This window comes from Electrophorus electricus, chromosome 15 (genome assembly GCF_013358815.1).
Source record: "Electrophorus electricus isolate fEleEle1 chromosome 15, fEleEle1.pri, whole genome shotgun sequence".
Taxonomy (NCBI): domain Eukaryota; kingdom Metazoa; phylum Chordata; class Actinopteri; order Gymnotiformes; family Gymnotidae; genus Electrophorus; species Electrophorus electricus.
Window position 1 is genome coordinate 7601889 of NC_049549.1, and position 16879 is coordinate 7618767.

General features: G+C 40.4%; 2 protein-coding genes and 1 long non-coding RNA gene across 5 annotated transcripts; 1 reads left to right on the forward strand and 2 right to left on the reverse strand.

Annotated features, from left to right (window-relative positions):
• Positions 1-465: 465 nt before the first annotated feature.
• On the reverse strand, positions 466-6951 carry paf1 (PAF1 homolog, Paf1/RNA polymerase II complex component). Its single transcript, XM_027022925.2, has 14 exons — positions 6732-6951; positions 6102-6131; positions 5886-5978; positions 5124-5245; positions 4747-4813; positions 4184-4285; positions 3995-4100; positions 3487-3555; positions 3168-3271; positions 2776-2892; positions 2518-2646; positions 2009-2114; positions 1805-1883; positions 466-1546 (listed from the first exon to the last, which is right to left on the reverse strand). The coding sequence occupies exons 1-14, from the start codon at positions 6776-6778 to the stop codon at positions 1176-1178; spliced, it is 1542 nt and encodes a 513-aa protein (XP_026878726.2). The 5' UTR covers positions 6779-6951; the 3' UTR covers positions 466-1175.
• A 155-nt stretch (positions 6952-7106) lies between these two features.
• LOC113585442 lies at positions 7107-9792 on the reverse strand. The gene is made up of 4 exons (XR_003411510.2): positions 9358-9792; positions 8716-8851; positions 8454-8498; positions 7107-8350 (listed from the first exon to the last, which is right to left on the reverse strand). It is a non-coding gene; the product is annotated as an uncharacterized LOC113585442 (long non-coding RNA).
• Positions 9793-9897: 105 nt separating this feature from the next.
• socs9 (suppressor of cytokine signaling 9) lies at positions 9898-13421 on the forward strand. Of its 3 annotated transcripts, none has more exons than XM_027022927.2 (3): positions 9898-10707; positions 11352-11418; positions 11660-13421. In XM_027022927.2, exons 2-3 carry the CDS (start codon positions 11368-11370, stop codon positions 13322-13324), a joined length of 1716 nt encoding a protein of 571 aa, XP_026878728.1. In that variant the 5' UTR covers positions 9898-10707; positions 11352-11367; the 3' UTR covers positions 13325-13421. The 3 variants fall into 3 exon arrangements, with proteins under 3 accessions (XP_026878728.1, XP_026878729.1, XP_026878730.1); XM_027022928.2 differs by having other exon boundaries at positions 9898-10258; XM_027022929.2 differs by having other exon boundaries at positions 9898-10212.
• The last annotated feature ends 3458 nt before the right edge of the window (positions 13422-16879 follow it).

Consider the following 16879-nt stretch of genomic DNA (forward strand, 5'->3'; position numbering starts at 1 on the left):
GAACATTAATTAAATGTTAGAATCAATAAGAGCAAAATAGTTGTAAACTCTGTAAACCTACCAATTGCATGCTTTCTTGTTCAACATATTTCTTAGGCCTAGTTAACATGCTAGTGGTTACCTATAAGCTTCTGATTTCAACAATTGTCTAAACTAATATTTGAAGCTTTTTCTTGTTCTGTGTGACACGTAGTTGCCAGAACTATTCATGTTCTTGCTTTCTTCTTTTAGAAATCAGAATAACAGAGATTAGGATTTTTTTCCTCCTTGTGCCTTCCATTGTTGTATTGGGGTGGTTCTCCTGAAACCTTAAACATTTTTCATGGAAATGCTAAAGTGAACAGATTTTTTTCTTCAGTGACTTCTCAGGTTTCTTCCATGTGTTTATGTATTGCTATATTTCATGTAAAGGATGATAAGGAAATTCTCAGTACTCCCTCAGAATATATAAGACTTAAAAATAAAGACTTAAAAATAAAGTCTTTATTTACAGAAGATATTGACTGTGATGAGATGTTTCTCTACCACTATTAAAACAAAGTATTCCACATATTAGGTCATAATGATCTGATCATAAACACTGAAAACCCCACAATAATTCCCCACGTGTTTGCAAAAGTGTTGGACAAAGATTCTTCGGTTTCATCAGTTGTGCTGAAAGAGGTGCAACATTGCCATTTCATCAAACAAAATGACAGAAACAGCAAGAAGAGAGAACTAGGTGGACTGATCTTCAATCACCTACCGTAGGCTATAGAACTGTAAAATCATTAGTACATACAAATCAAAATCTGATCCTGGAATCTAGAAAAGAGCTTTGGGATGAAAACTCAAATTCATCACCCAGAGTAAGGACGGTAATTCTGTGAGTGTGGTGCTGGGTTTTGAGTTTATCCTGCTCTAATGTACCCGATTTACCTCATGCGCCATGGATCAGCTGTGAGCCACTGATTAAGCTCCTCATCAACTAGACCCCACCTATTAAAACACTCATGTCTGGAATGAAAATAATATGTTTTATGGGGGAAAAAAAAGTGGTGGTAAAGAAACAAATGAAAGAAATCCATTTTTCAGTCGTCCGTCTCTGTTCCACCATGAACAGAGCACCATGTACTTTTCAAAAGCAGACAGTTAGGACATTTGCAAGTTGTAGTCCCCCAGCCGTCAGCACCTCCTCATTCGCTGTCGCTGCGGTCACTCGAGTCAGATGCTGCGTCGCTGCCACTCTGCTGGCCACCATCGGAACTGCGGACTGGGGAGGCACTGCCACTCCTTCTCCCACCCTCACCTTCCTCATCCTCACTCACGCTCCGTCTCCCTTCCTCATCATCAGCACTGTCATCGTCATCGCTGCCAAAGATTTCTTCCTCATCTCGAGCATGCTGATCATCACCACTCTCGCCTCCACTTCCACTAGCCTTCCTTTCACGACCCTCGCCACCCTCCTCCTCCTCCTCCTCCTCCTCCTCCTCCTCCTCCTCATCTTCGTCCCGGTCAGACCCACTGCCCGAGTTCTCACTCTCACTGACTTTCTCTTTCTCATCACCTAAACACAGACAAAGAGGCATCAGACTGAGACAAAATCACACTAATTTTTGTGTTACACACAACAGCAGCTAGTTAGAAACTACAGCATCACAGGAAATGCCCCAAATGTAGCACACACCAGACAATGACTGTGCTGCAGTAGTAAAATGGAACTGGAATTGAAGTGCTTCTTACTTTCTATACTATGGTGTACGCGTGTGTGTGTGTCCATTTTGCATGTCTTTGAAGTAATTCCACTATGCTGGGTGTATGTTACCTGAGTCTTGTGCGTCTTTGTCCATGTCCTCTTCCTCATCTTCTGGCTCATGGTTCTCCAGTTGAGCCCTGCGGGCTTCCTGAAAACAAAATAATACAGACAGACATGAACACAGTTTTACATGGATAATTCTTCTGACACAAGCACAGGCTGATTCACTCTGAATACATTTTTATTTGAATCACTGCATGGGTGTTTCCAGACCTGTGCTTCCAGCTCTTTCTCATTCATGTCTCTGTGTTTGCAGACCAGCACGGCATTGGTGGTGGACTGAGCTCCAGCCTTCGCACGCCTCTTACTTAAACGCACCCTGGGAAGTGCACGTGGACACACACAATGTGAGGGGACACACGTTCACGCATGCATGTACTCGCACACTTACAACAGTGCTTTGCAGTGCACAATTAACAGCACAATTTAGTGTTAGAGAGCATTTAAGCTGATTCTCTGTCATCTGTTGATCTGTTCTGATTTTAGAGAAATCAACTCCATCCTGACCTGCCATGAAACTAAAAAACTAACCTAAAAAAAAAAATCTACAACAGATTCCAGAGTTACAAGCTAGCCAAAGCTTGATTTAAAATATTTTTTTTATCTCCTGAGGAAAAGATTTTCATCTTTGGGACACCAATAACACAACAATAATTGTTGTCAATACACTACCAGTACAGCTAGAAGATACTAATGTGCCAAGTGCGAGTGAGTGAATCCACCTGGTCTCCAGCTCATTGTAGTAGACACCGTCTCCATCTCGGAAAATGAAGAAGTAGTTCTCTTCATAGCCTTTACTAGCCTTGTTCTTCACATTCCAGTTGTATTCCCGTGCTATCTTATAGTCATACCTGCAGGGAGAGTGAAAGTGTATGAGGAGGGGAGAGAGGAGAGGGTGTGGGCTGGGGGTATGTTAGATCAGGGCATGGAATGGAGGTGGTGATGGAGACAGCAGGCAAGGACAGGCTGCATTGTCTTACAGCTCATCAGGCATGTAGTCCATGTCCTCCTCCAGGTCTCTCTTTCGCTTGCGCAGCGTTTCCTCATTGGGTAGGAAGTAGGCCACAAACTGGTTTCCCTCCTCATCCATCATCCCCCTGCGGACACACAGTAAAGCCAAGTCAACTACCAATAACACGCACTGATCACAGGAGAACACACACAGCAAACAGCAACACATGCACCATTCACCTACACTCTACAAATTGCTACAAATTACACAGACCCCAATCTCTCACACACAAACTACTGCCTGTCAATAACTATCAGTTAACTATCAGCATTGAAATGAATTAGTCTCCAAAAGATAACTTAACTTTACTTTTAAGTTACCTTTATCCAACTAAATAGGTACATGCACATATACACACACCTGATCATAGCCTGGGACATCATCTCTACACCAACAGGGCCTGACACATCTTTAGGAGCTGGGTCAGAGTCAAAGATGACCTGAGCACACGGGTTTATCCACATCTGCAGGACAGAAAGAGCAACAAGAAAGGGAGAGATTGAACAAGAGAGAAATAATGAAATGAAAGGAATGAAGGAAAAGAGTAAATAAAAGTTTGCATTTTATATTTATTTATGGCAACAAAGACTACAGTCAATCCCAAAATGCCAGTTAAGTTCAGGAAAACCTGATGCATGTGATATGTATAATTGTTTGTGTGTGTGCATGCACACACTACCTTAAAATCAGGAAAAACTGGCAACACCTCCACAGGAGTAACCCTTGGTTTACTGTAGTGCTGCGTAATCTGGGGAGCAAGAGAAAGAAAGAACACCGTCATGGCATCACTTTTTTAAGATCTATTTGTGTCACCAACATTCTGTACCCTTTTGCAATTGCTAACAATGTATTTGTTATTTTCTCAACGGGTATTGCTATTGACTCAACTTTATCTTTTTAAGCATAAGAGTTAGATGCAAATATGTGGGAATTTTGGCCAGAGTTCCCAAAAGCGTCACAGTCAGTCCCAAAAAAAAAACTCAATATATTTAATACTGAAGGTGAGGTAGTTCTGCTGCTTCTGAATAAAATTATTCTTACCACTAATCAAGCCCTGAGGAATTTCTCATGGTCCAAGTGTTCAGACGCTCTGTCCTCAATTATATGCTCAGTGTAGAGTGGTGTGGTTGATAGAGTAGATCATATGTGGGGGCATGTTTAATAAAATGCTGATGCTACACACTCACATTTTTCTGTGCATCCTCAAAGGTCTTCTCAATAGCAGCAATCTGACTGTCTCTGTCCTTGTAGATCTCCTCTTCCGTGAACTGCTGTTTGACTGACACACCAATCCTGCACAAGCAGACAAACACACACAACTACAGTGACTGTAGCTGACGGACCAACTAAGTAGATTTATGGTGTTTCCTACTTACTTGACCTCCACTTTGTCATTGGAGACTCCATATCTGTTAAACTCTGTGGAAATGTATTCAGTCTTCCTCATCCATGGGACCACTTTAGCATGTTGCTGGGACCTGTGCATGTGTGTGTACAGAAACACAGAAATAAAATAAAAAACAACACACTCCTATCTGCATATTTACACTACAACACCACCTGAACATACACACACATTCTACAAATACTACACACTCATACTATTCATGCTACACCTGCATGAACACACACCACACACTCAGTCAACAAATGCCTGCCTACATACACACCCACACACGCTTGCATAGGAACCCCCTCCACACACACACACACACACACACACACACACACACACACACACACACACACACACACACACACACACACACACTACTCTGGACAGAACACACAACATCTGTCTCCCTAGAGCAATATGGCTCAAAGACATCTATACAATGCAGACTAAACATTGAACTCAAACTGGAACAGATTCAGATCAACTCTACAGTGCCCCAAGAAAACAGAGGCCCTAGTCCAGTATGGGAGGCCGAGATCTGACCTCTTTGAGCTTGTGGGAGCTTGAATTTCCTCTTCTAGAAGCTTCTCATCCGCAGGGTCCAGCACAACTACATGAGATCAAACAGACACATCAACTTCATCCATACCAAGATCAAATCTTAATCCTAATCCAAACTATAACTCAAATATTATTCAATATGTATAGTGCAGAATACAGAGTAAACTAAAAACACCCAAGCACTGCAATACTTAATATGGAGGGGCCTAAACCTAACACAATCCTTAAACCTGTGTATTAAGGATTTACTTGTGTTAAATTTGTATTTATAGTTATGATCTACACAGCATCCATTACCTGTAAATTTACCATTAGGGTCTATGTATTGCATGTCAAGTATGTGTTAATTGTATACATACTGCTAGAGTCTATGCGATATGTGTCTGGGTTGATGAGATCGATGGTAACTCCCAGGTCTGGCTCTGTGAGCAGGTCATGTTTATGCTGTTTCTCCAGTGAGGTGGCTTTGTACTGCACAAACCTGCAGGAGAAAAATTCTCTCACTGGCTAGACACCTAGATAGCCCCATCAAATGCTTTGGCTCTGCTGGCCTTTTTTAAAAATGCCCAAAAACATGAAAGATTTATTATTAATTTTTGTAATGTTCTAAGATTTAAACTGTGTAAATGAAAACTGGCATAAAACAGCTCTAAAAAGAATAATTTCCCAACTTTACTATGGCTACAGCTTATTCTTGTGTTTTCCCAGTTTTACCATGGCTGCCAGTGCTGTGTTACCATTTGTGCCTGTAAAATGAACACTAAGATCTGATCTGAATAGCAGCAATTTTTAATTCTTCTGATGTCACCAAAAGCCCATAGCTATTGGCATCAATAGGCTCACCTCAACAAACCTTCAATTATTAAGACATAATTTAATCCTGCTAAAACATTTTTCTTTTACTCCATAGAGCAGAGGTATTATTTTCCAGACCTCAAATCCAAAATCAGGTAATGAATTTTGTATCCACTGGTGGTTCATTAATATCATAGAACATAAATATTGAACTCTCATCCCTCAGTCCAGGGACCACAGTTTTTCCACTGTCACTATAGTATCAGGTGAGATGATAAAGTGGCAAACCACTTACAATAACTATTCATTTAACTACCAATACATGCCTGTGCTGGTCAAAAGGGTATGTGATGAACTTTGGGTCGAATGGTATATCAGGGAGGCTGTTGCAGTACTTGACACGACAGACCACACCGGACCTAAAGAAAAGTAGAAGGAAACCGCTCCACACGTTTGAAAAATGTTGAACTTGCTGTAAATATCTACCTAATAACTTTGCTACCTGAGATGTACTTTCAATACATATCGATTAAACGGGTTACCTCTCAGGCACAGTTCTGTGCGAAGAGCTCCTGTGTTTAGGGGAAGAAAACAGTCGTCATACACATTCATAAGGTTTGGCAGCAAATGAAGCTTTAATCTTAATATACTAGCAAGCACACGCCGCGTAATGCAGTCTCTCTCAGTTCACAGAGCGGTACGCATTAGATACAAGACAGTTTGATGGCTAGCTAGCTACGTGGGTTAGGTAGTTAGATACTAGTGTCACAATAGAAGTGAACAGACAACTGACCAGTGAATTCCAGGCCGGGCAATGACCATATTGCCTTATTGTTATAAAACTGTAAGCTAAATGTATGATTAACAAACGAGAACCATTGTTACATTCGCAAACTAACTCGATACGCTAGCTAGGATTTGATGAGCAATAGCTAGCACTACTTAGCTATCTTAAGCCTTTATCTAATTTATCAATTAGCAAATTCCACATAGAATTCACTTAGCTAACAGCTACTGTCTGAAAACTCAAAATGATTTTTAAGATGCCGAGAGCTGGTTAATTAGAAGTGTGTCATTGCGAAAGAGTGAGTTTAGCAAGATAGCTAACAGCGTTATAACGTAGCCTATCTTGCCAGTTAGATTAGCTAGCTAGGTAGGGAACTGCCCCTCACCGATGCCCGTCCTCCCGTTGCGCTTGAGTTTGAATCGTTGGAGCCATTCTCAACGAGAATAGTTCTTCAGAGAGACGGCGAACTATACAGACTCTTCTTTTAAAATTATAGCTTGCTCTGTATTCAAGCGGATACTGCGAAAAAAAAGTTGCTAGCTACTCTTTATGCACTGATGTCCTCTCACCTTCTCGCTAGACTGCAACACCATAACCTCGCACTCATTGAGGACCCCTTCTCTAAATTAGGTGGCAAAAAACCTGCCGGATAATTACACAAGTAATAATTTTATTGTACTGGCCAGGCATCGCGATGTGCAAGACCTCAAAAAGAACTTTGCAGCGGCCTACTTTTTTTTAATAAAGGAAGGAAACAAGCTCATTTTTTTCAGATACACTGGTTTATTGCTTTGCAAAAACAAAACAAAAATACCCACGCTAAAAGCCAATTCGGGTGGGTGGGATCCGCCGTAGTGCATATATCGTTTCACAAGCCTTGTGAATCTGAACAATAAGAATACCTTATTAACAAATACATTATTTTCCTACGCAAAAAAAAAATTCCTAAAAGTTAAATTGTATTTTAATTTTTAAAAATTTTATGGAAGATAAGGGCTCTAATTAATTAAAGCCATTTCCTTTTGTACTACAGACACTCCTACACAAAGACCTGACTGTATACCCCCTCTGAAAGTAGAGGCAGTGTCTAAAGACACTGGGGGTGTTGACTGACAGCAGGGAATCAGTAGTAGTCGTCGTCGTAATCTGTTCAGAACATTCTTAAACCAGTTTCTGGAGATATTTTCAGTTGTGTTATAGGCCAAGATATCTAGTTTTGAACTTGACCCCAGAACTAAATGAGTAAGCTTTCTCTTACCTTTTCCTCTTGTGGTCTCAATATTTTATAAATCATGATTTCATTAAAGGTTTAATTTCAAATTGATCTGAGGTGAAATGACAAAACAATCCAGCTCAGAGCACCTGAAAACATTCAGTGTTTACAAGGTGATAGTATTTTGCCTAAAATGGTTAAAGTGGTTGCTTGAGTTACAAGCAAACGTGCCTGACCTAAACCTTAATGTAAAGAGTATATAGATTTTTTAAATGAAACAGGTTGACACAGAGCCATAATTTATAGGAGTACATCATCTTCGCTAATTCAAGCCGTTTTTTAAAATTCACACAGCCCTAAAATAAGAGCATGTCATTCACAGCTCATAGTTACAATCATCCATGAAAAAACCCACTAATCTGAGAACATGAGATGGGAATTTTACCTGCGTTACTCTTTGTCCCTTTTTGAGGGGACAGAAAATTAGAAATTAAGGCAGTTATTTTTAACACCAATACATTCTACATTTACTGTGCCTCTGTGCATTCTTCCAGAAACATCCACAAGCTCAGTGCAAATTCTCCATTTTCAGTCACAGCCCACCTTTAAAAACCATCATACCCAGTACAGATTGTCAAAAGACAGTAGGAGTAGATGGGTTGCTATTTTTTCCTCCCCAACACTGCTGGCCCCCACTCCTCTTCACACTCTCTAATGTTTTGGTCTATTGGCCTTCCCAGCTGATGATGAGGCCTCATCCTCAGGTCTGGGTGTGCCCAGAGCGATCCACTCTATAGCCATCAAACAAACTTATAAGGACATAGAAGAACATAGCTGTATGTGTACAACTGATATATCATTGTTAAAACAAACAAATTGTGCAGTGATAACTACCTGCTCAACATGTACAACATTTGGCCAGGATCATCAGCAAACACACTGTAAAAGAGAAAAATATATTCTATCTTTACTTAGCTACAACTTGTTGACAGACACTCAAAAACTCAAAAACACTCAAAAACAAATATAAGATATGTGTGGGGATATGTAGTAATCCAAAATACATCAATTTACCCCTAAGGGAAAAGTGAAATTAAAGCAAACAATCATTACTGTATCTGAAAGCATGGAGTTCAGTGGTTAGTTTAACACTCACCCATCACCCCAATGATAAAAGGCTCTGTCCTGATAAAACAGACAGAGGAAAAGCCAAACACTGATGGTCTCTACCCAGAACACAACAAACAGCAGCCACACAGAGGAGAGGAGAAGCTCACACACCATCCTGGTAGCTGCAAAGTGGTACAAGAAAACAAATAATGATTGTTACCCATTCTCCCACAAAACTGAAGCAGGTTTTCTAACTATGGCGTGATTTTATACAATAATCCGAATACCAACACTTCTTAATTCAAGTGCTGGATTACGGTATAAACTCACATCATAGTCATAAATCACTTTACAAAGGGTTTCAATTTAAGTTAAGATGAAAGGAACCAAATGTAACTTTGTTCAAATCAGTCGAATTAACTAAACTACCAGCGCATGAACCCTCTGAACACGTCACAAAATTAACAAATGACAATTCTGAATAAATGCCGTTTGTTTTATAAAAACAAAACCACGTGTGCACTGTGATTCTTTACCTAGTATATACTCTCGTATAATACATTTTACTTACGCTTGTAATCTATTTTAACATTGCTGTCTAAACCGAAAGACACCCGCTACACTCGGGCACACCATTAGCTAGCCAGTTAGTTTTAAGTAGCTATCTAGGTTATCTTAAGTAACTCACCCCCTTTGTGTTTGCAATTTGCCTCGGGTTTTTACAACCGCTTATATAATGGCTTGACAGAAATTAGTTGGCAGATCGTCAAACGAAAACTACAGAGCAGACTTATCTTCAATTACCGAAATAGCTAGCTTGTTGAACCTTACAATAGCTTGCTTGCTTGCTAGCTTATTAGCATTCGAACTAGGTAGGATACGAGGATGGTTAAGTTAGCCTAGCCAGTTTGCTGGCTAGTTTAGCTAGCTAGCTAAATAACATGAGCAACTAAAGGTCATGAAGAACACACTTCTTTAAAAGATTCTGAATAGTTATGATGCAAACAATACCGAATATGCGTTACTATAAACGGCTACGTATGAATATTAGCTATCGGACAACGAGAGCTAAACTAGTAGCATTATTAACCTAGCTTGCTAACATCCTCACGGGAAAACAACAATACGATTATTTCGTCGACGTGTTCGATGAAGTCACACTTGATATCTTATGTCCCTTACTGCCACCCATAGCTTGAAAGGTTTTCAGACACTAATAGCAACATCTACAGGACGTTATCTTTTTTTCCATGGTTGCACATTAGGTGTCAATAGATTACAGTTCAGTTTAAAGCATTATTATAACAAGTTTAACAAGAATGAGAAAAATGACCTTGTGAGACTAAAATATATTTTCAAGTGAAATGCTTATTTAGTTTGATTTTAAAAATAATAGATAGAAACTCTAAAGTGGTCTAATACTAAAAGTAGAACTTGTGTAGGTGCATGCGAGATGCCTTAAGAGAAACCGTTTTAAATTCCGGGTGTATACAAAAGCTGTTTTTCTACATTGCTTTATTAGAACATTCGGTAATTTCGCACGGTGAGTTCAATCAAATTCAGATGCCTTTGTCATGACAAAAGACAATGTACGTATTATAACAAGCATGTGAAATGCAAGATTATTTATTTACATTTTATTTTATTTATTTAGGTAAAATGTTGGTTTGGGGTTTATCTGGGGTTTATCTCACGATGGAACTTTATAAACTGTCTTCCGCAACGACAGAGGGCCCTCTGAACAGCGTTAGCTGGTAGTTAGCTAGTTCGCTAGCTACTAAACAGCTAGAAGAAATTCGACTGCTTTAAACAATGATGTTTGGGACATGTTCATTTTTCTTCTGGAAAGGGTTATATAGCGTATGAGAGTAAGGGTAGTTTTTACTAATCATGTGGCATGATTAAGAATCTAACCGCAAGATTATGATATTTTCTAACCTTCGTTAGCTAGCTGCATGCTACCACTGTCATTTTTTGTTCTTCAAGCTTGCTTTATAATTGTCACACCAGAAGATTCGCTGCGAAGTACACATAATTGGTACGTACAATGTCATCTATTAAATTGTAGCGCAGTTGTAGTTGTAGCGCATTCGTTGGTCGAATGAGGTTTTGAAGCTGTCAGTCTAATTACTAAAACAAGAATGAATAACCAGCAAGACAGCTAATCTAACCTAACCTACAGTAGGTAGCTCCCGAGTTAGCGAGAGGTTAGTTTAACGATAGCGTTAGCTAGATTTCTTTCTGCTGCCCCTACATGGAGACCACTAACTAGCCGAATCGCTATTCAATAATTATATTGCCTATCTAGTTTACTAAATTCATCACCTGCCATCAGCAAACCCGGTTATTCATGGACATTACCAGGTTATTTATACTGCCTTGAATATTCAGTATTGGCTAGCTAGATTATTGTGGGAGATAAGAGTTTATTTAAAAGTTAACGCTTCTTTAGTCAGCCACTTTAACCAGTTGTCGAGATTAAGTTGTCTTATTGCACCGATTCACAGCTGTCAAAACGAAATGTTCGTTGACAACGCAGTTTGGTAATCTTGATATAAGAAACTCTAGAAGCTTAACATCGAAGCAACGTTTTTCGCAATGATATTAACGTAATGTTAAATGTAACTTGGTATGCTTGGGGAAATAATTAACCATTCTTGATATTTGATTTCTGCCTCTTAGACTAAGAAGACGTTACATGTTGTTAAGGAAGTACTACGTTTACCGCAGGAATGCCAAAGGCGATGAGGTATTTACATTACGTCTGTGACTTATGGATCCGGCCAAGTCAAAACAAGGACTGTTTGCTTCATCAGTCTTAAAACCCATATGAACATGTATTGTGACCCTTACGGGTTGTTTCAACAGTTGAAGGCACATCAGCATTAGTGCAGTATTTTTTCCTTTTGTCAGAATGTTAACACTGAGCACAGGACCAACAGCTGACAACTGACATCTTGGTACAATTGTTTCCCCTACTCTTTAAACAGGGAAGAGTCACACGCACTCTTCCTGAATCTTATAACTTCTTGTCAGCAATGTCGACGGACACAGGGGACCGTGGGAAAGAAAGGGAGCGGGGTGCTCGACCCAAGGTGCGCCAAAGCCGCTCTGAGGAGCGTCAGGATGGGGGGAGACGGAAGGGCGGCAGGGGCAAGATGAAGGGCCAGCTGCCGCATGAGCCACTGTCTGAGCGGCCGGTTAGCGATGGCTTTGAGTACGGAGACCTCCTGGGTGGGTTAGAGGCTGGAAATGGGGGCTTGTCATCCCCAGTTCATGAACGCAGATGGCGGCATCTTCTCAGCTCCTCGGGGTCCTTGCTGTCTGAGAGAGCACCCACCCGGGCAGTTTCGAGCACAGCAAGCACAGATCAGCCAGCACCTGAGACCAGCGGCAAGTCTTCTGGTGTTAGTCGCTCCCTCAGGCAGAAAATCCAGGATGCGGTGGGCCAGTGTTTTCCTATCAAGACCCATGGTGGAACTTCTACCTTGGGGCAGAGCCTCACGTCATCCCCCTCTGTAACCTCATCCCGGAGGAAGATCCACCTAAGCGAGCTAATGCTGGACAGCTGCCCATTTCCAGCCGGCTCCGATCTTGCCCAGAAGTGGTACCTGATCAAGCAGCACACAGCTCCTATCTCGCAGCCACCTGTGCTGCACTCATTTGCCAGTGCTGGGGCGTCCACATCTGATCTCACAGCTGCCACTGCTGCTGTAGTTGAGGACGAGGATGACCGCCTGCGGGAGAGAAGGAGGATAAGCATTGAGCAAGGTGTGGATCCACCACCCAATGCACAGATCCACACATTTGAGGTGACCGCACAAATCAACCCATTGTACAAGCTAGGGCCCAAGCTGGCGCATGGCATGAATGAGCTGGCAGGGGATGAACGGGCCACCCTCCAGCAGCAGCAGATGCTGCAAAGGCAGCACCACCAACACCAGCTCTTCCTCCAAAGCTGCCTCGACACTCTCGATGAAGTCGTGGCCTCTTCCTCCGAGTCTGCTCCCACTTTCTCCAGTGAATCCTACCCAGACTCAGACTCCTCCTCACCATCCCCTTGTTCTCTGGTGAGAGGGTCCCCTGCACATCTGGAACGGCCAAAGTCCCAGGACAGCCACCATCGTGTCCACACTCAGATTGACTATATTCACTGCTTAGTGCCTGACCTGCTGGCGATTACCAACCTGCCATGCTACTGGGGTGTGATGGATCGCTATGAGGCAGAGACACTGCTGGAGGGAAAGCCAGAGGGCACCTTTCTGCTGCGTGACTCTGCTCAGGAGGACTACCTATTCTCCGTTAGCTTCCGTCGCTATGGCCGCTCTCTACATGCGCGCATTGAGCAGTGGAACCACAACTTCAGCTTTGACGTACACGACCCAAGCGTGTTTCATGCACCCACTGTCACTGGCCTCCTGGAGCATTATAAGGACCCAAGCTCATGCATGTTCTTTGAGCCACTGCTGTCAAACCCTGTCCACCGAACACGACCATTCAGCCTCCAGCATATCTGCCGCGCTGTCATCAGCAGCTGCACCACATATGATGGCATTGCTGCTTTGCCCATTCCCAACGCACTGAAGGAGCACCTGAAGGAGTATCACTACAAGCAAAGAGTCCGTGTGCGGAGGCTCGACACATGGTGGGAGTGAAGGCAGCAACATATATTGACTGACCACAGCCATGTAGTATGCACCAGTGCTCTACTACCAACCTAAAAAAAAAAAAAAAACTCCTCTGACCTAGCAATCTACAGCAAACCCAAACTTTCTAGTGCTGGCATTTACCTTTAGAATGGTATGGGGAAAAAGTGAAACTAGCTAGTTTGAAAAGTCTAGAATATTCTAGAGACTTTACAGCAGTACAGAACATTTAATGCAGTGTTTGGATTTGTTGGTGCATGTCAGGTAAGCATGCTCTGGGCTTAAGGTCTGTTAGCAATAGACAGACCATTGTGCACATTTGTTCTGTTGCAGTATTGTCTTGTGGCAGGATGATAACCAAAGTGCCACTCTGTTAAAGGAAGTGTGTTAAAGGAAAGATTGCCCCATTTTCAGACTTTCAGTTGTTGTCTTGCATTGCGAATCATAGTGCATGTGTTTCAGTGGGTGCCATTCAAGATTTCAATGAAAAATTCAGATGGTTTCAGCATTTGTGCATTTGGTACTGTTCCAGAGTACTGACATTTTTGCTTTTAAATGGCATACTATTGGCTTCTCATAGGATATCATAGAATATGATGTATGTATTGCAGTCCTCCACAAGCAGCCATAAGCCATCATGTCACTTTGTTACATTCCATAACTGCTGACTAATACCAATGGTTTTTTTTGCTGTAACAGAACTTTACTTTTTATAACTTTTTTGAGAAAGGATCAAGTGAATGTTTGAAAAGTTTAGTGAACTTGTCCTTTAAAACAGGATTTATCTAAAGTCTTTCACCCATTAATTTAACATTTATTTCAAGAGGATCAGATCTATCTACAAAATTCACTGTTTTCATATTAGAAGATTAGAAACTGATCAGTGACTCTTTAAGACTTGTCTTGATGACTAAAGCACTCTGAAGAGCCCCAGGGAAAGTATCTGTGCTAATGCCAAATGAATGTATAACTGTGATGTTTTTGCTTTTGCTTAGCAAGAAAAAAATGGAACTTAAAGACCCAGGCAATCTAAATCTGTTTCTTTCTAATTTAGTTTAATTTTTCTCTTTTTGTCCTAGGAATACAGTTTTATAGTCCAATAAATGACCAATTAATTCAGCCAGAATCTCTCCACTTTCAATGTAAAATGTGGGTAAAACTTGCCCTCAACAGTCTTGTAGTATCATGAGTTTAAATCTGTGAACATAGACATTAGATGAGGCTAGACTGATATTAACTGCAAGAAAAATTGAAGCTAGTCAATTGTAAGCTACATTATTTAGAACTGGAGACATGCAACTTTTCACTATATAGAGAGGTAGCTATTTGTGCCTATAGTTTTTTGGTCCTAATGTTTTTTCAGCAGCCATACTGAACTTTAGAATTATTTGCAATTATTTTCAATTATTTTATTATTATTGGTAGTTTAATTCCCATATAGTTTTATATTACTCTCAGTCTTCCTACTTGCACCATAATATTTAACACTGCTTGAGCAACAGGTTGTGAGTCCATTATAGTGGACTGTCAATCAGGTATGCTCATTGCAATATTAGCTACATCACACCTAGACCATTCTCACCATAGGAGTGATGAGCCAGTTTGGTTAGTTTTTGAGCAGTGTTTCTTGTTTCAGTTTTGTTTGTTAAATTGAAAACTTGCTGAATGTTTAATGCAACACTCCAGTTTGGTATCATACAGACATTTTAATATAATCCCAATTCCAAAAAATTGTAAATTGTAAATAAACGTAAATAAAAACAATGCAGTGATTTACAATTCTCGTAGACCTATATTTTGTTCACAATAGAACATAGAACACATCAGATGTTCAAAATGAGACATTTTACCATTTCATGAAAAATATTAACTAAATTAGAACTTGATGGCAGCAATGCATCTCAAAAACGTTGGGACAAGGTCATGTCTACCATTGTGTAACATCCCCTCTTAACAACAGTATGTAAATGACTGGGAAATGAGAGGACCAATTGCTGGAGTTTTGACAGGGAATGTTGTCCCATTTTTGCCTGATTATGGATTCAAGCTGCTCAACGGTCCTGGGTCTTTGCGGATTTTTCGTTTCATGATGCCTGAAATGTTTTCTATTGGTGAAGGGTCTGGACTGCAGGCAGGCTAGTTCAGAACCTGGACTCTTTTCTGCAAAGCCTTGCTGTTGTGATGGATGCAGTATGTGGTTAACATGGTCTTGCGGAAATGTGCAAGGCCTTCCCTGAAAGAGATGTCTGGATGGGAGCACATGTTGCCCTAAAACCTCTATATACTATTTAGCATTGATGGTGCCTTTGCAGATGTGTAAGCTGCCCACACCCATACCAGCTTTTGAACTGTGTTCTGATGACAAGCTGGATGGTCCCTCTGTTCTTGAGTCCGCAGGACATGGCGTCTGTGGTTTCCCAAAAATCAAGAGGTTCCAATATTAACTGCCAGCCCGGTCCATTGTGCACATGGATTTCTCAAGGTTCTCTGAATCTTTTGATGATAATATGTACTGTAGCTGGTTGAATATTCAAAGTCTTTGCAGTTTTACATTGAGGAACATTTTTCTGATATTGTTCCAAAATTTTTAAATACAGGTTTTTTTTTGCAGTTTGGTAAACTTCTGCTTCTGAGAGACTCTGCCTTTCTAAAATGCTCTTTTTATCCCCAGTCATGTGACTTGCTTACAACTTGCTCCTTTAGCTGTTTATTAGCAACACTTACTTTTCCAGCCTTTGGTTGCACCATCACAATTTTTTTAGATGCATTGCTGCCATCAAGTTTTAAATGAGTTAATATTTTTCATGAAATGGTAAAATACCTAATTTTGAACATCTGATATGCTTTCTATGTTCTGTTGTGAATAAGATATGGGTCTATGGATTTGCAAATCATTGCATTGTTTTTAGTTACATATATTTACATTTTACACATCCCAACTTTTTTGTAATTGGGAATATATTTTGCAATGTTTCCTTTAATTTTGGTTTTACTTTTATCTGCTTTTTATGCCACATGAGCGAGTTATTTCAGGGATGTGCAAGTAGAAATGATAGAGCTTCAGTTGCCTACTGTTAATGAACTTGAATTAGAGCTGATCAAACTCACTGATCCAGTGTAAATGTGTGTCTTCCCTATTAGGTGTCACTTCTGCATGTATATATCCGTTGAAGAGTAAGTAAAATCTATGTTTAGTTTGAATAATGGGTAACGGAGCAGAGAAAAAAATATACTGTAATTGGATATCCTAATAAGAATTGTTTCATCTTTTACATTTTTATTTTAATGGTTCCAAAGCTGCTTTTTAAAAATGTATTTTTTTTTATAATGAGTCTCATTCTATTCCATGAATTGATTTGCTTGTGAACATTAGTCAGTATCAAAGGGTTGTTTTTGATGAAACTGGATATTGAATGCTATAGTATAGCCTTTTATGTAAGTGAACTGACAATGTTTTCTTTGCACATTCAAAATTTCACCTTACATAGGCCATTTTGAGCTTTGACCAACATGATGTAATGAGGAATGCTTAAATCTATTTTGAAGTTCTTGCAGACTTCTACC